General features: G+C 35.0%; 4 protein-coding genes and 1 long non-coding RNA gene across 6 annotated transcripts in view; 4 read left to right on the forward strand and 1 right to left on the reverse strand.

The window, feature by feature from the left end:
* LOC107549388 (V-set and immunoglobulin domain-containing protein 1-like) overlaps positions 1 to 1,684 on the reverse strand; it is a 4,667-nt gene extending 2,983 nt beyond the window's left edge. The window contains exon 1 of the mRNA XM_016230452.1: positions 1,621 to 1,684. Within this exon, the coding sequence (XP_016085938.1) occupies positions 1,621 to 1,669 (49 nt within the window). The 5' untranslated portion in view covers positions 1,670 to 1,684. The remainder of the gene's footprint in view (positions 1 to 1,620) is intronic.
* A 714-nt stretch (positions 1,685 to 2,398) lies between these two features.
* LOC107549383 (SLAM family member 5-like) lies at positions 2,399 to 5,764 on the forward strand. Of its 2 annotated transcripts, none has more exons than XM_016230445.1 (6): positions 2,399 to 2,776; positions 3,082 to 3,408; positions 3,864 to 4,151; positions 4,322 to 4,468; positions 4,831 to 5,202; positions 5,332 to 5,764. In XM_016230445.1, the coding sequence occupies exons 1-6, from the start codon at positions 2,734 to 2,736 to the stop codon at positions 5,412 to 5,414; spliced, it is 1,260 nt and encodes a 419-aa protein (XP_016085931.1). In that variant the 5' UTR covers positions 2,399 to 2,733; the 3' UTR covers positions 5,415 to 5,764. The 2 variants fall into 2 exon arrangements, with proteins under 2 accessions (XP_016085931.1, XP_016085932.1); XM_016230446.1 differs by having other exon boundaries at positions 4,831 to 4,954.
* Positions 5,765 to 13,174: 7,410 nt separating this feature from the next.
* LOC107549395 (uncharacterized) lies at positions 13,175 to 16,303 on the forward strand. Its single transcript, XR_001604557.1, has 3 exons — positions 13,175 to 13,475; positions 14,916 to 15,209; positions 16,278 to 16,303. It is a non-coding gene; the product is annotated as an uncharacterized lncRNA (long non-coding RNA).
* A 5,824-nt stretch (positions 16,304 to 22,127) lies between these two features.
* LOC107549386 (transmembrane and immunoglobulin domain-containing protein 1-like) overlaps positions 22,128 to 25,878 on the forward strand; it is an 11,440-nt gene continuing 7,689 nt past the window's right edge. Inside the window, exon 1 of the mRNA XM_016230450.1 lies at positions 22,128 to 22,158. The gene's annotated coding sequence lies outside the window, so the exon portion shown is untranslated. The remainder of the gene's footprint in view (positions 22,159 to 25,878) is intronic.
* LOC107549352 (SLAM family member 5-like) overlaps positions 23,711 to 25,878 on the forward strand; it is a 4,515-nt gene continuing 2,347 nt past the window's right edge. Inside the window, exons 1-4 of the mRNA XM_016230400.1 lie at positions 23,711 to 23,735; positions 23,868 to 24,194; positions 24,408 to 24,704; positions 25,207 to 25,224. Of these exons, the coding sequence (XP_016085886.1) occupies positions 23,711 to 23,735; positions 23,868 to 24,194; positions 24,408 to 24,704; positions 25,207 to 25,224 (667 nt within the window). The remainder of the gene's footprint in view (positions 23,736 to 23,867; positions 24,195 to 24,407; positions 24,705 to 25,206; positions 25,225 to 25,878) is intronic.

A 25,878-nucleotide genomic window follows, 5' to 3' on the forward strand; every position in this document is an offset into this window, starting at 1 on the left:
TCAAGATGTTTTTTGGCAAAACTGAGACGAGCCTTTATGTTCTTTTTGCTCCGCAGCGGTTTTCGTCTTGGAACTCTGCCATGCAGACCATTTTTGCCCCGTCTCTTTCTTATGGTGGAGTCATGAACACTGACCTTAACTGAGGCAAGTGAGGCCTGCAGTTCTTTGGATGTTGTTGTGGGGTCTTTTGTGACCTCTTGGATGAGTCGTCGCTGTGCTCTTGGGGTAATTTTGGTCGGCCGGCCACTCCTGGGAAGGTTTTCCACTGTTCCATGTTTTTGCCATTTGTGAATAATGGCTCTCACTGTGGTTTGCTGGAGTCCCAAAGCTTTAGAAATGGCTTTATAACCTTTTCCAGACTTATGTATCTCAATTACTTTCTTTCTCATTTGTTTCTGAATTTCTTTGCATCTCGGCATGATGTCTAGCTTTTGAGGATCTTTTGGTCTACTTCACTTTGTCAGGCAGGTCCTATTTAAGAGATTTCTTGATTGCGAACAGGTGTGGCAGTAATCAGGTCTGGGTGTGGCTAGAGAAATTGAACTCAGGTGTGATAAACCACAGTTTTAACAGGGGGGCAAACACTTCTTCACACAGGGCCATGTAGTTTTGGATTTTGTTTTCCCTTAATAATAAAAACCTTCATTTAAAAACTGCATGTTGTGTTTACTTGTGTTATCTTTGACTAATATTTAAATTTGTTTGATGATCTGAAACATTAAAGTGTGACAAACATGCAAAAAAATAAGAAATCAGGAAGGGGGCCAACACTTTTTCACACCACTGTATATATATTTAATTCTCTTTGTATTTTTTATATCAGTATGGTACATGATTATCCTATTTAAATCAATGTAAGAAACGAGTTAGGTCAAAAGTAATCTAAAAGTAATGTAAAAGTAATCAAAAAGTAGTCTGATTATATTACCTAAAATATGTAATGTAATGGATTACGTCACTAACTACAATTTTTATCATGTAATTTGGAATCAGTAACTAACTACAATTTGCAATTCAGCGTAAAAGCCTCACTCACTCAAATGAATCATTTGGCGGTTCGTGCAAACTGCAGTCACAGACCTTTGACACGTTTAGCCAGTTGTTATACTGTCCTAAACTCACCATCAGTTCACCATGTCAACAACTTCACAGTATAAGATTAACAGAAATAAGCCAGATATATTTTAAATTGATTACTCTGCAGTCCGAATATAAAGATGCATAGTACATATAAAACACCATTAACACATGACAACAGGTTTACTGATAGCCAGCACTACATTAAAATGATGCGTCCAAAATGCATTTTAGGGGTTTAGGGGCATTTTAGGGGTAGAGAAAAAAAGCTTTTTCCCGTAAAAAATTGCTTAGTACATCAGTTTTAGCATAGCTAGCTATTAGCTTACTAAACATTGCAACAACAAAAAAAATAAAAATAAAATAAATAAATAGATGAAAATAATGCATTTTTAAATAATAAAATTAAATAAAATTAAAATATCAGTAAAATGACAATTAAAACAGGTTCAGACATTTTGATAGCTGTTAGTAATTTTAAAGTTTTTACTCCATTTTAAAACTGCAAGAGCTAAAAAGGCTTAAAACGGCATTTTTACTTACCAGCGAGATGCCAGAAGCACAAACCAAACAAAACAAACCCATGGAGCATTTTTATCAAATGTTTGCTGTGCTGTCTGAGAGAACATCACTCGAAATGTGACCAGTCCTCCCCTATTTTACACCCTCCCCGTGCACACGCACTAACTGTGCATTTGCATTTGTTCTACTTGCATATTTAACTGTTGATAGAAAGTATTCTATACGTCTTCTCTTTATTATTTATGACAGCCAATCATGTTTAGGGTAGGCCTATATGTCAAAACTGCTGATATTAAAAGAAGTAAAACTCAGTATCTTACTTTACTAGTGTGTAGACTGCAACCTACTAAAGTGCAATTTCTCGTAATGTTACATTTGTTTCAATATTAAATAGTCATTGGCAAATGGATACCTAATTTTAAATAGCATTATTGTTGCTAGACTAACTACTTTAACAGTTTATTTATTTTAACAGGAAAAAGTCTGTGGTTCATGTCAGCAAGACAGGAAGAAGCCATTCAACCGCATGCAACATAGATACAAACACAAGCTATTCCGTCCACTCAACAAAACAAAACCACATTTCTGTGTAGCCTAGATAAAAAGAAATCAGATCCAGGTTTTAGTTAACTGTTGAAAAAACCAGCATATGCTGGTTAGGTATGTTTTGACGCTGGGATGCTGGGTTAAGCTGGTCCTTTGCTGGTTTAAGCTGGTCCTTTGCTGGTTTAAGCTGGTCCTTTGCTGGTTTAAGCTGGTCCTTTGCTGGTTTAAGCTGGTCCTTTGCTGGTTTAGGAACTTCCTGACATTTTGGATGCCACCCGCCATAAAACACGAAGAAGAAGAACTTCCTGACATTTATCGAATTCTTACTTCGGTTCTTCGCAACGCGTATTTCTAGGCTTATCAGCAGTGAAATAATATGGAATACGCCTCCGAAGACGAATATAATTCACAAATGAATTTCAACGGGTATAAAATATCTCTATACAGTGTTGTTAAGTCGGTTACATACAATAATGTTAGTTAGAAAAGCGTGTTGTCGCTGTCTGATACGAGCTAGTTAAATGCTAATCACTCGAAAACACAACGTAGCATCTTACTAACTACACATCATCATCTTTACTCACCAAAATGAAGACTCCTGTTGTACTTTTATGCTTTTTGCTCGCGAAGGGTGAGTATTTAAAAAGCTTTAGACTTTCAGTTTCACTTTGTAGCTCTTTAACAGCTTAAGTGTGCCTTTGTAATCAAACTATATATGTACATTTATTTAGTTGTTGAGCGATATACGTAGGTGTAATATTGACATAATTTATCAACCACAATCACATATCTGCTCATTCTGTGTTCGTGTACTACCATTTCCCACAAACGGCTAGCCTCCTAAGCTTTTGAACTTTATCAGGTCTTATTAGCTGATTAGCATTTGGATTTGCTTAACGTTGTCAGTGTGAGCAAAGGTTTCTGTTTGTTCTCCAGGTGTGTTTGGTGCTGATGTGAAGTCAGTGATGGAGGGAGATTCTGTCACGCTACACACTGATCTTACTGATTTACAGGAATATGAACTTATACTGTGGACATTTGGATCTGGCAGCACCCGTATAGCTCAGATCAACAATGTAGTCAATAAAATCTCGCTTTACAATGATGTTCTTGACGGGAAATTCAGAGACAGACTGCAGCTAGATGACCGGACTGGATCTCTGACCATCACAGACAGCAGAACCGAAGACTCTGGACTTTATGAACTGCAGATCATTGGTGGAAAAGAGGTCCCACCCAAGAAATTCAGTATTTTTGTTTCTGGTGAGTCGTTTTGTAGTTGAATTCCTGTTGATTTCGGTGTATTGCACCATACTGAGAACACTGTACTAGTCAGCAGGTAAAATGCTAAATTAGCCAAGTCGCAAGTTGTTACTTTGATAACTTTACGATCCTTCAATCATCCTATATCCTCTTGGAGACAAAGCCAAGCTGAAAGTTCAGTATCGGGTTTCTTTTGTAAAGGCAGGGTAATATGAGACCGGAGTCACAGCTTGGTATGTGTAATTTGTGGCGAGTGACCCAGAGAGATAAAGCTAGTGGAAATTTTTCGTTTATGTAGGTGATGTTTAGGACTTTTACAATTGTATCTTTTTACTAGTATTATGGTTTATTTCCTGGTCACTGAGATGACATGGATGCTGGTTGATAGATGCGTGTAAAACTCAACTGCACAATTTTGGATTGTCTGTTTATTCTTTTGTGTTTTCCATCTCCAGCTCCTCTGCCTGTTCCTGTCATCAGCAGTAACTCTTCACAGTGTTCATCTTCATCATCATCATGTTCATTGGTGTGTTCAGTGGTGAATGTGGGTCATGTGACTCTCTCCTGGTACAAAGGAAACAGTTTATTGTCCAGCATCAGTGTGTCTGATCTCAGCATCAGTCTCTCTCTACCTCTGGAGGTGGAATATCAGGATAAAAACAGCTACAGCTGTGTGCTCAACAATCCCATCAGCAACCAGACTCAACATCTGGACATCACTCAACTCTGTCACACATGTTCAGGTACGGCAGCGCTGATATTAACCGATTTGTCCACTGGAAGCTTCTGTCACCAAGTGTGTAAGCACACTTTGCAATAAAGCTCTTTCTGATTCTGATTTATTCAGTTCTATACTTTTTCTACTAGCACATCAAAAAATGTATTTATGTTTTTCTGATCTACCGCTTTATAGTGGATGCATCAAGTTTAACCCCAGAAGACGGCTTATCCTTAGGTCACATGGTGCTGATCTGCGTTGTTATTGTAGTTACTGTACTAGTCTTGGCTGTAGTTGGGATGTTCAGTATCTACTGGAAATATAGAAAAACCGACCAACCGGGTAAGTTCACTCACATTTAATAGAGATGAATAATCAATAAATCACTCACAAGATGAGTTTTATTGTGCAAGCATGTAATTTTAATGACATTTACGGTATGTAATTGATTTACTTACCGGATTAATTTTTTTCCGTGGCTTATTGCACTTTTAATATCTCCTTTTAATAACAAGCATGTCTCTCTCTTTGGTCATTCATCCAAGTTCATTTATCGCTCTTATTGCTTTATCAGAATAGTATTGGTACGATTTGTTTGAAAAGTAGATTGCGCACCCCTAATCCAGTCTGTAATCAAACGCCATTACAAAGTTGCATCTGCTGTGGTTATTAGCACTTGTACTGAATATTTACTCTTTGTCTAGGTTCTCCAGGTGATGATTTGGCTGAGACAGATGAACTGAAGACCGTGTCAGTGAGGGTGGGAGAGTCCATCACTCTAAACACTGGTGTTACTGCAATACGAAGTTTTGATGTGCTGCAGTGGAGGTTTGGAGAATTAAACACAGACAGCACAAACCCATTCACTGTCATCGCCAAACTGAATGAACCAAACAATTTTGATGGCACTGTTCATGATGAGACATTCAGACACAGCTACAGACGCAGAGTACAGCTGGATCAAAAAACTGGTTATCTTATAATTAATGACATCAGACCTACAGATTTTGGAATTTATAAACTAAATATCTCCAGGAACGGGAGAAATATGATTTCCAAGTCATTTATCGTCCGAGGTGAGAAGCTCAAGTCATTTAGTAGAATAAAGATCCATTAATACTGTTAACAAGTTAGATAATCTGAAATGACCAATTAATTCATGCAGCTTTGTTTCAAACAATAATCTTTAGATTTTTTTTTTACAGATTCCTCAGAAAACGGAGAGAATGTTCCAGAGGAGACAATAACATTAATGAATGGAGAGATTACTGCAAACACTCGTCTATAGCGACTGTTACATTATCCTTATTTATATAAAACTTCTCTACTTTTATGAGCCTTTAAAACTAGACAATGTGTTTGAAATGAACGCTGCATACTGTTAACCTGTGAAAAGTAACATAACAAAGGGTTGCTTTTGATTTACACTAACTTTTGTTGTTGTTTTACAGTTGATGGAAGGTTTTATGCAGATATTCCTGTTACATTAGTGTCAATTTTACAGTTTTGATCAGTGTTAATGAATGAACGGTTTCTGCCCTCTACAATCTGTATTTAAGGGTGTGTTTGTAAATAGTTGTAACCAATAATGTGAATGAGAGGCTGCAATTTTGGTCTGAATGTAATTTCAGCCTCATTAAGGACAAAGTATGAATTTATTTTATTACTATTTAATAATAAAAATAAAAAACTTGTTCTTTTGAAGTAATTGTCCTATAAATTTAGGGAAACCCTTAAGGAAAACCTTATTCCATAAATGCAAAACACTATATATATATATATATAGTTCAGTCATGAAACTCAAGATGGCGCAGGCGACGGGTTGTTAACGTAACTGATGATATTCAGAGAGTTAAACGGCTTTGCACAGCTGATTGGTTCATGCTGCATATGCAGCCAATGAGCTTACTGCCTTGCATTTATATGGCTGGCTAGCATTCACTAGAGATTCCTGCAGCGCTGTTTCAGAGTTTCTCTGAAACCCTCCACCTGTATAGATCTGCTATGGGTTATTTTATATGCTATTTGTGCAGCAGCAGTATGTCTTAAAATACTCATGGCACCGTATCGCTGTATGCATTGGCAGTAGCAAATTCCTGTACTTGCTTGCAGCAGCAGCAATAATCTACAACTACAGCAATAACTAACAGCATATCCATCACCATGCTAAAATCTTCAGAGAGTTGTCATGATTGAAATATATATATATATATATATATATATACATATACACACTAGTCAACATTTGAAGTGGATCAAAACCTTTCACCAAAGCTAACCTAAAACCAAAATGCGTTCTTGTCTTAGGACAACTTTGATGAACTTTCTTGATCCACTTCAAATGTTGACTACTGTGTGTGTGTGTAACGGAGTTTAAATAATGTTAGTTAAATTCATGCATAAATTGGGAAAACTCGCCATTGGCTGTTGCATCACTCGCATTTGCCCACATGATATTGCGGGGTGGAGCTACCTCATCAGCTGCATAGTCTCATATCTCCCTGCTGCTAAGACTTCTCATGCAACATCGATGCAATGTATTCTAACCAGCCTTTTGGTCGTGTTTGTCCCAATTTTGTTTGTCAGGCCCAGTAAAGCAAGCTTGAGTGACCATACACCTGATCTCAGTGTGAATTACTCCCCAACACACACATACATACATACATTATATATATATATATACAGTGGGTACGGAAAGTATTCAGACCCCCTTAAAATTTTCACTCTTAACAATATTGCAGCCATTTGCTAAAATCATTCAAGTTAATTTTTTTTCCTCATTAATGTACACACAGCACCCCATATTGACAGAAAAACACAGAATTGTTATATATATATATAATGGCATACAATTGGGCCAGCTTTAGAAATGTCACAACAGCAGACACATTCTGAGTCTGAGGAGATAAAAGAACAATAAACATATAAAATAACTGATAATATGCTGCTGACTTACGTAAATAAAAACTAATATTACCTGAATGTATCTGACAGAGTTGAGTGATGTCCAGATGTTGAGTCTGGTTGCTGATGGGATTGTTGAGCGCACAGCTGTAGGTGTTTTTATCCTGATATTCCACCTCCAGAGGTAGAGAGAGACTGATACTGAGATCAGACACACTGAACACACCAATGAACATGATGATGATGATGAAGAACAGTTTCTTCTTATGACAGGAAAAGGCAGACGAGCTATAAAAGATTAGAAAAATCAGAGTAAATCAACTAAGTAAAAGGGCTGCAAGTCACTGTTTAATGTGTTGACTGACGTCAGACAGTGAGTAGCAGTGGTTTTCAGTCCTGGTCTTTGGGACCCACAGCACTGCACACTTTGTGCTGAAGCATTTACGTTACAAAAAGATGAATAATGGCTTTCTTCCAAATAAAACAACTTTTAACATGCATATAAACACGCTTAGTTAACATACTGGACATCTGTCTAATCAGTCCTGATACTGACAGTCTTATAATGGTTGAAAGTATTCAAAATGACTATTTCTGTGGCAAAATAATATTTTAATAAACACCACTGATTGGTATGGCTTAGACCATCTGGACTGGTACCTGAAAGATTGTAGATTTGAATATCGGAAGGAAGTATTCATGAGTTGTTGATGTTCACCCAAAAAAATAGATGTTGATGAAGTTTGTTTCTTCATAGGAACAGTTTGGAGAAATTTAGCATTACATCACTTGCTTACCCGTGGATGGGTGCCATCAGAATGAGAGTCCAAACAGCTGATAAAAAAGTCACCATAAGTAATCCAATAAGTAATCCACACCACTCCAGTCCATCAATTAACCTATTGTGAAGTGAAAAGCTGTATGTTTGTAAAAAACAAATCCATCATTAAGAAGTTTAACTTTAAACCATTGTTTCTGGCCACAATACAAATCCATAATAACACTCATTCTGACGGCACCCATTCATTGCAGAGGATCCATTGGTGAGCAAGTGATGTGATGCTACATTTCTCCAACTCTGATGAAGAAACAAACTCATTTACAACTTAGATGATCTGAGGGTCAGTAAATGTAACACAGATTTTCATTTTTGGGTGAACTATTCCTTTAAATGACTGCAGGCAACATTGTAATTGATATTTATAATATTTGTAATTTATATGTAGTGTTATAATTAACACTGTTTTCATATTTATAGTTTATATTAAGCAGATGCTTATTCCAGGCAAGTGCAATACTGTGAGACTCCCATAATCAACATATGACGACCTATAAATCAATGTCAAATACAAATAAAGTCAGCTGGATTTTTGCATTTGTGAGTTGTGAGTCTATTATTATTAACTCAGGGACATTGAATATTTTCCTTAACATCTTATTTACAATGATCTGTGCTTTATAAATTCCAGAGTGGTTGGTTCTGATGTTCCTGACAGTAAAGGAGATCCAGTCTGGGGGTCCAAACGCAATCTGTCTTTGAATCCTTTGGTCCTTTCAGATACTGAGATGATCTGGGCTGATCTGTTGACTTCAGCCATGAGAGAGTCTTCAGCTCCAAATCTCCACAGAATCAGATCATCTTTCTTTATTTCAGTATCAGTCTGTAGAGCAGGAAATTTTTATTGCTGGAATAATTTAAGTAGGCTATACGAGGGACACAAATGCAGAAATGCAGTGTGCTTACAACAATGCTTGAAATAAACCTCAACAAATGTATCTGTGACCTAATAAAAGGGGCCTTTTTTACTTCATATTATATTGGATATCATGTAGAATTATTAAAGTCATACAAGTTAATGTGCATTAAATGTGTCACGTATTTTACATCAAAATCTTTCCACATTCACCTGTTTGGGAATCGCCAATCTCCTAGCACTAATAGATTAAAATAGATTAAAGGTATGAGTCATTAGTCTGAAGCGCAATTGGCCCTTTAGGGCAAGATTTGAGGAACCCTACTGTAGAGTGACAGAATCTCTCTCCATCACTGACACTGACTTCATTTCATCTGTCTCTACACCTGAAGAACAAACAGAAAGGGTTATCCAGATAGATACTCGTACAGTAAGTAACTTTCTATTCGCTCAGCTTTTTAAACTGTTTACTTATCCAATTGGTAAATCATTTTCATTGACTTTGGTACTAATGAGAAAAAAAAACACATCAGAGAATATGGCCCAGCCCAGTCACTAAAATAATAAAGCCTTATAGCCTTTATAATGTATAATACATTATTAATATGTATTAACATTATACTGTGAATTGGTTATGCTCCTCTATCATCTGCTAAACGCATAAATGTTCATGTAAAATATTTACAAAAGTCAAAATAATTATATCAAATAAAGAGAAAATAAATAAAGTTTCTAGCACATTGGTGTTGATGAATTAACTACATTATTTCACTGAAAAACAATTCAGACTGCATATTCATGTCGGCAGAAGAAAAGAAACCCTTCACCCACAAACTACATAAGTTTTTTGTCCACCCAACAAATAAAACCATGTCTTGTTCCAGATAAGATAAGAGACCACAACAGGTTTCACTTAGACTCGCAAACTGTCACACATTCAGAGAATAACATCCATTCTTATATTTCTGCATGAGAAAAATATATACTTTCTATGGGTCGATTTTAAAAATGACATTTCAATCAAGTACCACTGTGTCTAATTATACTATTAGCAAAATGCAAAAATAGACCTTTGGTTTTAAGAGAATATGACAATGTTATTTGAAAAATTTAGATGATTATTGCGCTGAATTGGTTTTAAATTTTGCAAATGATGTTGCTTTTAAATTTACTTTGCATTCACATTAACACATAGTAGGCTACTTAAAATCCCCATAGTATGTGAGAACAGAATATAACTCCCTTTTTCACTACATGGACTGCAACAAGTAATTATTAAAACAAGACGTGAAATGTATATAGTTTGATATACTCTCAGTTCTTGATCAAGTGAAAGTTTATCTGTGCAATGAATGTTATATCAAGTGAGGCTGAGACAGGCCATTGGCATTCTTGCACTTCTGCAGTGTACACAGAGTTTCGGGCTCTCTAGCAACATCACCGGTTAAAATACAACAAACTGAAATTATCATTATTATATCTGTTTGATAGTTTCTATAATGATAAGGGGGGGGGGGAACTTGCATTTGCATATAGGCTATCCGTGTTTTCCTTATAAACTATGTTTTCATTTGAAACGTGCATATTGAAAAAAGTCTTCATAGCAAATTTTTATTGCTGGAATAATTTAAGTAGGCTATACGAGGGACACAAATGCAGAAATGCAGTGTGCTTACAACAATGCTTGAAATAAACCTCAACAAATGTATCTGTGACCTAATAAAAGGGGCCTTTTTTACTTCTTCATATTATATTGGATATCATGTAGAATTATTAAAGTCATACAAGTTAATGTGCATTAAATGTGTCACGTATTTTACATCAAAATCTTTCCACATTCACCTGTTTGGGAATCGCCAATCTCCTAGCACTAATAGATTAAAATAGATTAAAGGTATGAGTCATTATTTACTCACCCGTTCGAAACCAGTATGAACAAAAAACACATTTCTCAAAGTGTTTTCTACAGAAGAACGAGTCATACAACCTTGAAACAACATGAGAGTGAGTGGATTTTTATTTTTTGAATGAACTGTCCCTTTAAAATGGACCTACGAAAGCATACATCATGTTTTTCTTTATTGTAGTTAACAGTCAAATACAGAGCAAAAACACAGAACACTTAATAGTTTAGGGAACGTGAGAAAGAACTACTAATAATAAATATCATATACAGTATAAGCATACATTGTGTCTGTTCTTTGACCATATGTTGCACTGAAAAACAACCTACTTATGTTTAAGAATGGTGTGTGAAAGCATCCAAAATGTCATGATCCACAGTGTTGTGTTAATCATGCTTAACATTTGAAAATCTCATTCACATTTTTTTTTCTTATTTTTCAATGTCAGCCGAACTCTGTTCTCTCAACTCCTCCTGAGATGAATATCTTCTGAGATTAATTAAAGTTAGTCTTTCAGTCATTTAAGAACACACCTTCATGTTCACAGTTGTCTGATGTCGGTTAATAGTAACATGACCTGCAGGTTAACAAATAAACTATGTTCTCTTTTTTTAGTAAGTCTTTAATTTTGACTCTTTATAGCAAATTAAAACCAAACATTCTATTATAGATTATATTAGTTACATTCATTAGATGTTACTATGACAAGTACAGAAGTAACTGCTTTATGAATATAATTCGAATTGAAAAGACAAGAAACCTTCAAAACAATGTGTGTGGAATAAAGCAATGCAAAATTAAGTGAGTGTCTGATCGATATATGTGGAAACATCACAAAAACAAAACAAAGCCATATTATCACATATGTATGATTTTTTTTTAAATAAAAATGAAATAATATTTATATATATGAGAAGCTGCTGACCTATTGTCCAAGAAGACTGTGCCATCATAACAATGCTTTAAAGGTTTATGCACTGTATTATGTAATCAATTACAAACTGCAATGTTTGTTGTACTGATGAACATTTTAACTAAAAGAAAAAAAAATTCTCAGTATGTAGCTTATAGAGGTAACAGAAACACTGGCTATATAACTAACTTAACCTTTATTAACTTAACATTTATTAGGCCAGTGAAACTGTTGTAAGCACACTGCAATACTAGTCACCAATTACAACTGGGCTATTAATCAAACTATTCAAACAAAAATGAAAGTCTCACAAATGAAGTAAAGAGCTAAACACATCAAAGAGTAAAAACTATATGGGTTAGCACAGGTTATTCTACTTGTTTGCTCTGCTGTGTGCCTGTATCGATTTATCATATTACACAAACTATGCATTGTTTTGACACTTGGTGTGTGAAAGCATCCAAAATGTCATGATCCACAGTGTTGTGTTAATCATGCTTAACATTTGAAAATCTCATTCACATTTTTTTTTCTTATTTTTCAATGTCAGCCGAACTCTGTTCTCCCAACTCCTCCTGAGATGAATATCTTCTGAGATTAATTAAAGTTAGTCTTTCAGTCATTTAAGAACACACCTTCATGTTCACAGTTGTCTGATGTCGGTTAATAGTAACATGACCTGCAGGTTAACAAATAAACTGTTCTCTTTTTTTAGTAAGTCTTTTATTTTGACTCTTTATAGCAAATTAAAACCAAACATTATTGTAGATTATATTAGTTACATTCATTAGATGTTACTATGACAAGTACAGAAGTAACTGCTTTATGAATATAATTCGAATATAATTCGAAAAGACAAGAAACCTTCAAAACAATGTGTGTGGAATAAAGCAATGGAAAATTAAGTGAGTGTCTGATCGATATATGTGGAAACATCACAAAAACAAAACAAAGCCATATTATCACATATGTATGATGTTTTTAAAATAAAAATGAAATAATATTTATATATATGAGAAGCTGCTGACCTATTGTCCAAGAAGACTGTGCCATCATAACAATGCTTTAAAGGTGTATGCACTGTATTATGTAATCAATTACAAACTGCAATGTTTGTTGTACTGATGAACATTTTAACTAAAAGAAAACATTTTTCTCAGTATGTAGCTTATAGAGGTAACAGAAACACTGGCTATATAACTAACTTAACCTTTATTAACTTAACATTTATTAGGCCAGTGAAACTGTTGTAAGCACACTGCAATACTAGTCACCAATTACAACTGGGCTATTAATCAAACTATTCAAACAAAAATGAAAGTCTCACAAATGAAGTAAAGAGCTAAACACATCAAAGAGTAAAAACTATATGGGTTAGCACAGGTTATTCTACTTGTTTGCTCTGCTGTGTGCCTGTATCGATTTATCATATTACACAAACTATGCATTGTTTTGACACTGTTGCAGTTAATGCTTAACATTGAAACTTCGAAATAATTTGAGGAGCGTGCACTAATATTTTCAGTTCCATTCGTCTGTCTCAATGACACGCCCACAATTTGGGAACTAATGAATATTCATGTAAACTCCGCCCACTGGAACAGTTTTTCACAGGAACTGAATATCACACAAAACCGGTCTTCACGCATTGTTTTCGCCCTCCGAAACGCGTTTTTTACAGAAATGATCGAGAATGGTCACCAGCAGATCTCAGTCAGTACAAAGTTTGTCTCTAATGGTGTTAAGTGTCTTTTAAAGTCATTTTAAGCAAACGGTGCATGAATTCTGTCAGTGCAGAAATCAATTCGGACATTCGGACAATCCAGCTCCACTTTCCATCTTATTTTTTACACTCAGATTTTATTCAACCCTTTCTTAACTCATCGATATGAAGATATTAATGGTTTTATTATTATTATTACTACACATACACGGTAAGTGGTAGATACATACTTTCGGTTTTGATCAGTTTATATAACTGCGCAATTCCTATAATTCATGTTATCTTAATGTGAGGGAGAAAATGACAAAAAGCAACTGTCTAGAATGTTTTGTAGTGGATAAAAGTAAGAGCCTACTTGTCGAAATCTGTAGACCTCGTTTGCATGTGTGGCAAAACAGATCAAAGTACTAAACTCGCTACACTCTAAAAAAATGCTGGGTTAAATACAACCCAGTGCTGGGTAAAATAGGGACAAACCCTATTTTACCCAGCACTGGCTAGTATTTAACCCAGCATTTTTTAGAGTGTACAGTCTTTATGGGTGTAACTTTACTCGTAAGCTGCTTGAGCACAGTTACAGTGGGTACGGAAAGTATTCAGACCCCCTTAAATTTTTCACTCTTTGTTATATTGCAGCCATTTGCTAAAATCATTTAAGTTCATTTTTTTCCCTCATTAATGTACACACAGCACCCCGAGCACTGTTTGAAAATACCTCAGTTTTTTGACAAGATTGATCTTACAGAATACTACTATCTATATATATATATATATATATATATATATATATGAATTAATACTTACAAAAATGTTTGCTTTTCTCACATTGAAGTTGCAGAAACCTGTCTTGACTGGTTGGACGCAAGTTCTCACACCCTTGAAAACATAATAAATGTGATAACCCATTTTTTCATAACATTCCATCCTGAAGTTTTTTTATTTGTTTGTTTTGCTTGGGTCCTTTGTAGTGAGTCCTGTTTTACTCAAGGCTCAATTTTAAGAGTACATCTTAAGGTCTGTGCTATGTGATACATCATGCAAAGTCAATGGCCAGGGCCAAATTTTCATGCAAGTATATCTATATCAGGCATAAGTGCATGGGTTGTATACACTCTAAAAAATGCTGGGTTGTTTCAACCCAACTTTGGGTCAAAAATGGGCTAAACCAACTTTCGGGTTAAAACATTTAATGTAAAAATTTAACCCAACGGTTGGGTTAGTCCATATTTGACCCAATGTTGGGTTGAAACAACCCAGCATTTTTTAGAGTGTAGGAATCATTAATGCAGAGCACAAAAAGCTATTTGTGTGTTATGTTATATTGTACATTAACAAATTTTGTCTTGTGCTGCTTCATTTACACGGACCAGGAAGGTATAAAATCACCATTGGCATATATATACATACACACCTTTGTCCTAACTCTTTGATAAACTAAACTACAAGGAGTTGGTCACTCCCTTTGCCAAAGGACTCTGACCTTTCTTTGATTCAGAACTCAGATTGTTTGGATAATTAAAAATATGATAACACAAGACCTACACCAGATTCTGGTCCAAATGTAGGGTGCGTCCTTTCACCTGTTTGCATTTCACATACTTACTGTGTTGTGGTTTTGTGATCTGAATAACCATTTCTATTTGTTCTGCAGGTGCGTCTGGTGCTGACACAGATGCAATAGAATCAGTATCAGTGATGGAGGGAGATTCTGTCACTTTACATACTGGTGAAACACAGACAGAAGATCTGAAAGTGTGGACCTTTGGACCTGAAAATACTGTCATAGCTATGAACTCTGATGTTAAGATATCTAGAGACAGATTTCTGGTGAACCAATCAACTGGATCGCTTACCATCAAGAACATCACAACTAATTTTTCTGGAATATATAAATTAAATGTTGTCAGGAAGAGCACATACAAGACATTTAATGTTACTGTCTATGGTGAGTAGCTCAAGTCTTTCAGTGGAATTGTCTACTTTTAAGTTTGCATTAAAATAAATGTTACTTTATCATTTAAAATGTAAAGCAATTATACTTCCTAAAGGTCTATGATACGTTACTCAAGATGTTTGGCCTAGTGATCTACTGTAAGTACTGTTGTAGAGGGGGCCGACATACTGATTGTGTTTAAGCTGCGTTTACACTGCATGCTTAATGCACAGATCCGATCTTCTGATTTTTTTGGCCCACCTGCATACATTCACATTAGACACAAGTGGTATCCATTCAGTCAGAATTTGTGCTGCAGAACATCCATGACAGCTGTTGTCCATGCAGGCAAATAATAATGGCCACTCGACGTGAATTATAAAGTAATTTTAATTGTATGGCCATTTAAAACCCAAGGCCCTACCATGTCCATAGTAAGGCGATCACTGACAATCATTCTGGGCAGGAATGAATGTAAACACAAATATTGAATATCAGTCGTGTCTAGAGTGAATGTAAACAGGCGGTATGTGCATTAAGACTTGTCAGATGTGTGCAAAAAAAATCAGATTTTTTTGTGCCCAAGATTGCATTATTATTTTGATTCTGACTCCTCCCCCTACTCTTCCCCATTGGAAGCAGCACTTCTTAACACAGAAACACTTAAACATTAAGAATGTTATGTTGAGACTAAAGCAATAGATTTATTGCCTAACTTGTTTAAAGTTATATCTATTCTTTCAACTCCTGTCATGATCATGTAAACTTGGTACAATTTGCATGCTATCAAAGCAGGTTCATTCACCTCAAAACTCAAAAGGATGATTTAGACAACTTTACAACTCAAATAATGTATAATTGACTGAATAATTCATATAAGAGCTTTAACAAAACATTTTATAAAAATAAAGCGAATTATTAAAAAAAAAAATGTTATGCTAATAGATTTCAATAGCCAGTGCTTTGTTATTTGTGAACATTTCAAACTACTGCATTAAAGCGTCATTCAGATTTCTTTCAGATAAACAAAGATTTATCTGAAAATTATATTTTGCCTGTTTATTCTCTAATGCTTTCCAGCTCGTCTGTCTGTTCCTGTCATCAGCAGAGACTCTTCACAATGTTCTTCATCATCATCATCATCATCATCATCATCATGTTCACTGGTGTGTTCAGTGGTGAATGTGAGTCATGTGACTCTCTCCTGGTACAAAGGAAACAGTTTATTGTCCAGCATCAGTGTGTCTGATCTCAGCATCAGTCTCTCTCTACCTCTGGAGGTGGAATATCAGGATAAAAACACCTACAGCTGTGTGCTCAACAATCCCATCAGCAACCAGACTCAACATCTGGACATCACTCAACTCTGTCACAAATGTGCAGGTATGTGCACCAATATAAAAATATGGTACTCCTACAAACTCTAAATTCTAATAGCAAAGCTCAGCTAAATAACTATACTAAGAAGGGCAAAAAGTTCAACAGGTCACACAGCATTTATATTACTTTTGTAGTGCATTATTAATGTCAGCTGACTAACTTTCCATTTTACGGATGCAGTTATGAACATAACCATGGGTACATCCTTATAGCTATACTAGTGAAAACAAACTAACTCTGTGCCAAATAGTCTCACAGCTTAAACAGCATCAGTATGTCACAACCCGATATTGTCAGTTCCAGTGCTTCTCCACAAGTTTCTAATGTCTCTACTTCTCTATTACAGCACAAGGACTGTCCTCTGGCATTAAAGTGGGGATAGGTGTTGTTGTCTTCCTGCTGGTTGCTGGGATGGGTGCTGTGGTTTACTATTGCTACAACAAATTTGACAAAACAAAAGAAGAAAATAGTAAGTGTTACATACGGCTTATACAATGAGAAAACTATGTGAAATACCTTTGAAAAAAGTTAACTTTGTAACTACAAAAAATTGCTTGACTGTGCTAGAATTGTATTATTTTGCTTCTCTTAATTAATTCATTGTTTAATAAAGTGATTATTTTATAACAGATCAAACTCCTATGGAACAAGCTATTCCACTAAACAATGGTAAGGTATTATATTTCTTGATATACTGTATATATTAACACCTGACTGTTGTGTTTGAATGTATGAGATGTGGCTTCATTCATTTTATCCATTTCTGTTAAAGACATAATTGTATATTTGTCTAAAGAATTAGAGTTGTTATGTCCAGCATATGAAATACTGGGTTACTGCCAAAGAAGGTACAGAGTTAGTACAAAACCAGACGTAGTCCAAACCACAATCTTTTTAGCAATTAGCTAAATGGCCATTGCAAGTAATGCTATGGAAACCTGACGTCACAGTGCAATGCATTGTGGGATTTTAGGATACAAGGACATTGACGAAAAATTGATTTTCTTTTCATGAGAATACACCTATTATTCCACAAAGAACTATTATGCAGGGAAAATTTGTGTTTGTATAACAATTTCCAATATAATACTTAAACTGAAATCAACATCCTGACCATCAAGAGCCAAAATGTATAAAATTCTAGAAACAAAATAGCGAGTGAGAAAATCACTTTTTGTGGTGAACTAAACTAATTTCATCCCAGAGGACAAAATGAGTTGTCTAAACAAGAACAAAACAAAAAACAACAACACTGAAACCACAGGATGTGATTGACATATTTCATTGAATTAAGTCTGATTATTGAACAGGTCGAGTTCTTGGGGAAGAAGCTGATAACCCAAATAATGGTAAGATATTATATTACTGTGCACTAAATCTCTGTGTTTGAGTACAAATCAGATTAACATCTTTGTTTTCAGTAGTTGAAGAAATTGCTTATCAGCAGAGAGATTTACCAGATGGTAAGTTACTGTAAAACAATGTGCATTTTCATTGTCCATTACATGTAATCATAATTAACAAAAAATTATTATTATTCAAACAGGTCAGGAAGAATGTGGTCCACTTATTGACGGTAAGATGTTGAGTTTCAGTTGTGTGCTTGTGCTTGTAAAGAAATCAGCCCTTGAAATATTAAGATCTGCTATTTTTATAGTAAACAGATGACTAATTAGGAGAGATATTTATGATCATTTCGACAGAAAAAAGCAGAGTTTTATGCTCTGAAGTAAAAATATGAAAGTCACAATCAATATTATAGGGTTTTGTGTTTATAGATGGTACCGTGTTGTTGGGTAGGTTTGGGAAACCCAAAGGCCTGATGGACGTTTGATCTGGCCATCATTTGCATGCTATATTTTAAGTACAATAGCTTAGTATGTGGAAGAGAGCAAAATTTAAGATGTTCACTGAAAAGGTTCCCCTCTGCAGTAGCTCTTATATCAAATATGGTGCCATAAGTTTCTGCCTTGGGTTTAATGATATTTGGAAAAGTGCAGGCTTTGGGACATACTGTAATACTTTGTCATAATTTAACAGACTGCTCTGATGCTTGGTTACATGCATTCTGTCATAATTTAAACTGGCCTTGTCATAATTTACGTCTTTAATTTAATATCCTACTGTATTAGAGAGAAATTAAGAAGCCAGTTGTGGGTCTTTAATGCAGAGAACTCTCCTGATATTTATGCATAATTTAAAATTTAATGACCAAATGTATCTTTATGAAAGTTTACAATGTTATTTGCAGATAAAATTTTATTTGGATTATATTGAATATTTGTCAGGTTAGATGTTGCTTATTAATCACTCAAACCCTATCTAAACCGCTCCACTTAACCATCGATCTTACATATCCAGCATGTTTGTAGTTTTTTATTTTATTTATTATTATTCATGTTTGTAGACAATCAAAACATCATCCAACATGCAATGGGTTGTGGGCAATATTAGTTGTTAGAGTGCGCACAAATCTGCACTTAGAATTTACTCTGGAGATTGGGTACCTTTGGGATACAAATCTTCTGCTGATAATCTTGTGCTGATAATGTCTTTTGCAACCAGAGTTTGTGCATTAGTGATCGCAAGCACGGCTGTCAATCATGACACCCCACCCAGTTTTTATAGCATCAAATAACTAACTAAAACCAATCATATTGGAAAAAATGAGCACTTGAAAATACACCAGTGTGATAAGAACTACTTTAGAAAATAATTATTTGAAGCGTAATTGGATCTTTTGGTTTGTCTCGCATCCCATTCGATTGCATGGGGAAGAAAGGGTTTATGACCTATAACTAATTCTAAATTGGAATGCTATTTAAAGGAACACTCCACTATTTTTGAAAATAGGCCCATTTTCCAACTCCCCTAGAGTTAAACAGTTGAGTTTTACCGTTTTTGAATCCATTCAGCAGATCTCCGGGTCTGGCGGTAGCACTTTTAGCTGTAGCTTAGCATAGATCATTGAATCGGATTAGACCGTTAGCATCTCGCTCAAAAATGACTTTTTGAAACTTGACTCTTCTGTAGTTACATCGTGTACTAAGATCGACGGAAAATGAAAAGTTGCGATTTTCTAGGCCGATATGGCTAGGAACTATTATATTACGCAGCGCCTGAAAATAGTCCCCAGCACGCTCCCTGTGCAAGCAGGTGGCAATCCCATAGTAGTATGTATTGGAAAACACAGCTAATAATAAATTTTCAATCAAAATTGTTAGAAGCAAAGCTACTATTACTTGGTTACACTCTAATACATTATCAATGCTACTCAGGTACTCTTATAGTATGGTGCTAAAGAATTACGCAATACAGTAAAACTATAAATATGCTAATCTCTGGACCAAAATGGCAGTGCCAAAACATTTATGAAGCTCATATTGTACAGAAACTGTAACAGGGTTTATTTGCATCTTATAAATAAAATGGGAGTGACACTGTCATTAATGTTGATGTTAACTTGTAATGTGAGCATGTTGTGACATACTGAGGTTTTAATATTCAGTCTAATGTTTATTTACATACTGTGATATTTGAGATGTTCTTTGTAAGTTCACTGTGAAAACACTCAGTATTATGAATGCAATATATTTTAGTGACCTATAAAACTTATAAAAACCTCTCAATGAGTTATTTGTTGATTCATACGTAAAAGATAAATGTACAGTCGGTCATTATCTCAAACTAAACCCTGACAAGGTATTACCAAAGGGAAAAGTATCTTTTAAATCATAAAATAAATATTGAGAAGCATTCCCTTCATTCCCAAATGACTGTTTATAACATCATTTAAAGGGATAGTACGCCAAAAAAAGAAAAAGAAAATCATGTACTCACCCTCAAGTTGTTCCAAACCTGTATGAGTTTATTTAGTCTATTGAACACAAAATCCCATAGTAGTATGTATTGGAAAACACAGCTAATGATACATTTTCAATCAAAATTGTTAGAAGCAAAGCTACTATTACTTGGTTACACTCTAATACATTATCAATGCTACTCAGGTACTCTTATAGTATGGTGCTAAAGAATTACGCAATACAGTAAAACTATAAATATGCTAATCTCTGGACCAAAATGGCAGTGCCAAAACATTTATGAAGCTCATATTGTACAGAAACTGTAACAGGGTTTATTTGCATCTTATAAATAAAATGGGAGTGACATTGTCATTAATGTTGATGTTAACTTGTAATGTGAGCATGTTGTGACATACTGAGGTTTTAATATTCAGTCTAATGTTTATTTACATACTGTGATATTTGAGATGTTCTTTGTAAGTTCACTGTGAAAACACTCAGTATTATGAATGCAATATATTTTAGCGACTAATAAAACTTATAAAAACCTCGCAATGAGTTATTTGTTGATTAATACGTAAAATATAAATGTACAGTCGTCATTCTCAAACTAAACCCTGACAAGGTATTACCAAAGGGAAAATATATTTTAAATCATAAAATAAATATTGAGAAGCGTTTCCTTCATTCCCAAATGACTGTTTATAACATCATTTAAAGGGATAGTACGCCAAAAAAAGAAAAAGAAAATCATGTACCCTCAAGTTGTTCCAAACCTGTATGAGTTTATTTAGTCTATTGAACACAAAAGAAGATATTTTCAAGAACATGGGTAACTGAACAGTTGTTAGTCCCCAATGACTTCCATAGTAAGGGTGAAAAAAACTAAGAGGGAAAAATAAGAAACTGCCTATAATTGACCATGAAAACTCGCTTTTAATATTTTTTTAACAACATATACAAAGTTAGAGTGACATAAGACGTTTTAATGAGGCTAAATGCATTTGGAAAATGACCAACTTCCAACCAGCTTCGCCACTGGTTACATTGGTGTCAATTTTACAGTTTTGATCAGCGTTAAGAAACAAAACAACATTTTTGACCGTTTCCAGCCCTCTAGTGGACAATCTATACTAAAGTGGGTGTTTGTGAATAGTTGTATAATGTGAATTAGAAGCTGCTTTACTTTTTAATAATAAAATTAAAATATATATTTTAAAGAAATGGTCCTATAAATTGTGGGATAACATCAGACCATTATGCTAACACAGATTTGCTGTAAACTCGTAAATGTTAACTGTATATAGTAAGGTGACTTATAGTTAGCTTATTTATAGGATTTTAATGTTTGTTTTTTTTTACTGTTAAATTATTACATTTTTAAAAGAGTGGAAGAAAAAAAAAGGTTTGACCTTGAACTGTGACCTATGCTGGCACTTACACACTTTCTAACCCAACCATTACTGTCTGCTCACACACACCTTCAATTTGGACTTTTAATTTGAACGTTTTGACACATTTACAGGTCGTGCTAGATCTGATCAGATGGATGCGGATCTGAGATGTGTTTCATATATGTCAGATTCCATGAAATATGCGTATTCGGAAGTTCCAAAGAACTTCCTTATTTTACGAAGGTCAGATTTAGCTTACTGTTTTCCCGGCATAAGTACAAGGACTTTTTAGCTTTCACTTGTATAACCGTTAAATATTGATCCAAAGTGAAAAATGAAATAATAGCCTATGTTAATAATCGTTGCTATCAGCTTGAGGTTTAGGTTGTTTTGAAACTCCGACTAGACTCAACGGAACAATTTAACAACTACAATGGACAGAATTATGCAAATGATTGTTATCATTTTAGTCCCGTTACTCCTGGGTGGTGAGTAGATTTATATCGTTTCAAGAATTCATTTTCACTTTCACTTTACACATTTCAACGAAATATCTAGCCTAAAAATGATTTGAATATTGGCCTAATTTAATGCAATTTTGTATTACATATAATTTATACAAATATTAGGCTACTATATAGCAATTTACCATTCATTTACATACGATACTTATTTTGAGAGGCTTAAAGTCAGAAGATGTCTTTGTATTGTAACGAGGAAAAGTCTCATTAAAAGCCTGAGAATCTTGTATTACAGACCCAAATATTAAAAAATGTGTAAACCAACATGAATACAAAGATTACGTTGAAAGAGCATGACTGACCTTTCAAAATTGTTTTGTTCCTCTATTCATAAAATATCCCGCTGGACTTTAAACGTGGTTTTGGATCTGTAAAGATTTGAACAGGATTTAAAAAACTAAACAAAAAAAAAACAGGTTCATTGGATTTAAAGGGATAGTTCCCTCGAAAATGGAGATTTAGACATCATTTACTCACCCTGGTGTCCTTCCGACTTTTAATTTGAACGTTTTGACACATTTACAGGTCGTGCTAGATCTGATCAGATGGATGCGGATCTGAGATGTGTTTCATATATGTCAGATTCCATGAAATATGCGTATTCGGAAGTTCCAAAGAACTTCCTTATTTTACGAAGGTCAGATTTAGCTTACTGTTTTCCCGGCATAAGTACAAGGACTTTTTAGCTTTCACTTGTATAACCGTTAAATATTGATCCAAAGTGAAAAATGAAATAATAGCCTATGTTAATAATCGTTGCTATCAGCTTGAGGTTTAGGTTGTTTTGAAACTCCGACTAGACTCAACGGAACAATTTAACAACTACAATGGACAGAATTATGCAAATGATTGTTATCATTTTAGTCCCGTTACTCCTGGGTGGTGAGTAGATTTATATCGTTTCAAGAATTCATTTTCACTTTCACTTTACACATTTCAACGAAATATCTAGCCTAAAAATGATTTGAATATTGGCCTAATTTAATGCAATTTTGTATTACATATAATTTATACAAATATTAGGCTACTATATAGCAATTTACCATTCATTTACATACGATACTTATTTTGAGAGGCTTAAAGTCAGAAGATGTCTTTGTATTGTAACGAGGAAAAGTCTCATTAAAAGCCTGAGAATCTTGTATTACAGACCCAAATATTAAAAAATGTGTAAACCAACATGAATACAAAGATTACGTTGAAAGAGCATGACTGACCTTTCAAAATTGTTTTGTTCCTCTATTCATAAAATATCCCGCTGGACTTTAAACGTGGTTTTGGATCTGTAAAGATTTGAACAGGATTTAAAAAACTAAACAAAAAAAAAAACAGGTTCATTGGATTTAAAGGGATAGTTCCCTCGAAAATGGAGATTTAGACATCATTTACTCACCCTGGTGTCCTTCCAAATTCAAATGACTTTCATTCTTCTGAAAGGATGTTAGACAGATTATCCACATCACATTTTTTTCTCCATACAATCAGATTGAATAAAGATGAAAACAGCAAAGTCTATTATGAGATGTCCTACTTAAATCTCCATCTGAGAAACTGTTTCTGTTTGTTCTCCAGGTGTGTTTGGCGTTGATGTGAAGTCAGTGATGGAGGGCGATTCAGTTACTCTACAGACTAGTGTTACTGAAATAAAGAGAGATCATCTGATAACATGGACGTTTGGACCTGAACGCACTCGTATAGCTCAGATCAACGGATTGGTTCAAAAGATCTCCACATATGATGGTCCTGACGGGAGATTCAGATACAGACTGAAGCTGGACAAACAAACTGGATCTCTGACCATCACAAACATCACACCTCAACATGCTGGACTCTATGAATTTTTACATTTCATCAGTGGAAAAGAGGTCATGCCCAAGAAGTTCAGTATTATTGTTTATGGTGAGTCGTTTTGTAGCTGCATGCCAATTTGAGTGGTAAGTTAGAAGCCTTTTAGAGACAAAGTCAACCTGAATCACAGCCTGGTATACAGTACGTAATTTGTGGCGACCAGAGAGACGGAGATGTAATGTCCAACATCAGGGTTCAAACTGCATCAGGGTGTTTTATTGTGACATTTACATCAATATTTAGTATATTCTCTCTTCTTTTCAGCTCGTCTGCCTGTTCCTGTCATCAGCAGTAACTCTTCACAGTGTTCATCTTCATCATCATCATCATCATCATGTTCATTGGTGTGTTCAGTGGAGAATGTGGGTCATGTGACTCTCTCCTGGTACAAAGGAAACAGTTTATTGTCCAGCATCAGTGTGTCTGATCTCAGCATCAGTCTCTCTCTACCTCTGGAGGTGGAATATCAGGATAAAAACACCTACAGCTGTGTGCTCAACAATCCCATCAGCAACCAGACTCAACATCTGGACATCACTCAACTCTGTCACACATGTGCAGGTACGGCAGCGTGGATATCTTAACATTTATTTACTTAGATGTTCTCTGTTGGTCATGTTCATTTATGTGAAATAGGGGCCCCTCTTAGGGGCCGTTTACACATAACGTGTCTTTGCGTCTAAAAATGTGAGATGCAGCGCTCGGGAATGCTTTTTTTAAAAAGCGCAGCACAGAACCTCTGCCATGTTTCCGTAAAACAAAAAAAGTTGCCACACCAACTTGCCAACGCTTGCCCCACCTCTGGGTCTTCTGATTGGTTCACTGTTTTGGTACTGATATTAATGAGCGGCGCTGCTTGTAAAAGTTATTTTAACTAGACACAGCATCTTAAAAACATGGCACTTGTGTGTGAGACACTGCAAAAGATGCGAGACACAAGCTCAACGGCCATACAGGTCTGTCTAGTGCGTGTTTACATAGAAAACAATGGAAAAGTCGTGCATCGGAATGGAAAAACGCATTCTGTGTGAACAGTTAATGAAGTTTTCTTTTTCCATTATAGCACCAGGTTTGACCACAGGTCAGTTAGTGCTGGTTTGCGTTTTTCCTCTGGCTGTGGTTGCAGTTTTCTGTGGTGTTTTCTATTGTTTTCACCACATGAAGTCTAAACAAGCAGCTAATCAAGGTATGTTACCTACACTGTAAAAAAAAATCCGTAAAATTTACTGTGGTTGCCGGAATTTTACTGTACAAAATACGGTAGCAACGCTTTAGGTTTTAAATTAAATTTACAGTTAAATACCGTAATTTCATTAACTGATATAATGTTAATATACCAACCTATTGAAGTACTGAAATCTGTTTTGTAGCTTTGTAATACACTGATAACCACCAAATGCAGGAGGTGATGAGAAAGTCACATGATGAACCAAAGCCCATCACAAACAGCTTTTAAACAATAACATACTGTATATAGAAGGTGCACAGTGTCATTCACACAAACACCATCATGGTAACACACATGAAACTGAAATAATGCAATAAACATTAATTTAACAACATTAGGTGTAACACACAACCCTAAAACCCACAAAAGTTATAAGAAAAAACATCAAATTTGAAATGTTACGCAGGAAATTCTGGGAATGTCAATTTACGGTTATTCACTGTAAATTATACGGTCTTTTTCCACTTTCAAAAACGGTATACTACCGTAAAATTAATGTCCAATACA

This window comes from Sinocyclocheilus grahami, unplaced genomic scaffold (genome assembly GCF_001515645.1).
Source record: "Sinocyclocheilus grahami isolate Dianchi unplaced genomic scaffold, SAMN03320097.WGS_v1.1 scaffold370.1, whole genome shotgun sequence".
NCBI classification, from domain to species: domain Eukaryota; kingdom Metazoa; phylum Chordata; class Actinopteri; order Cypriniformes; family Cyprinidae; genus Sinocyclocheilus; species Sinocyclocheilus grahami.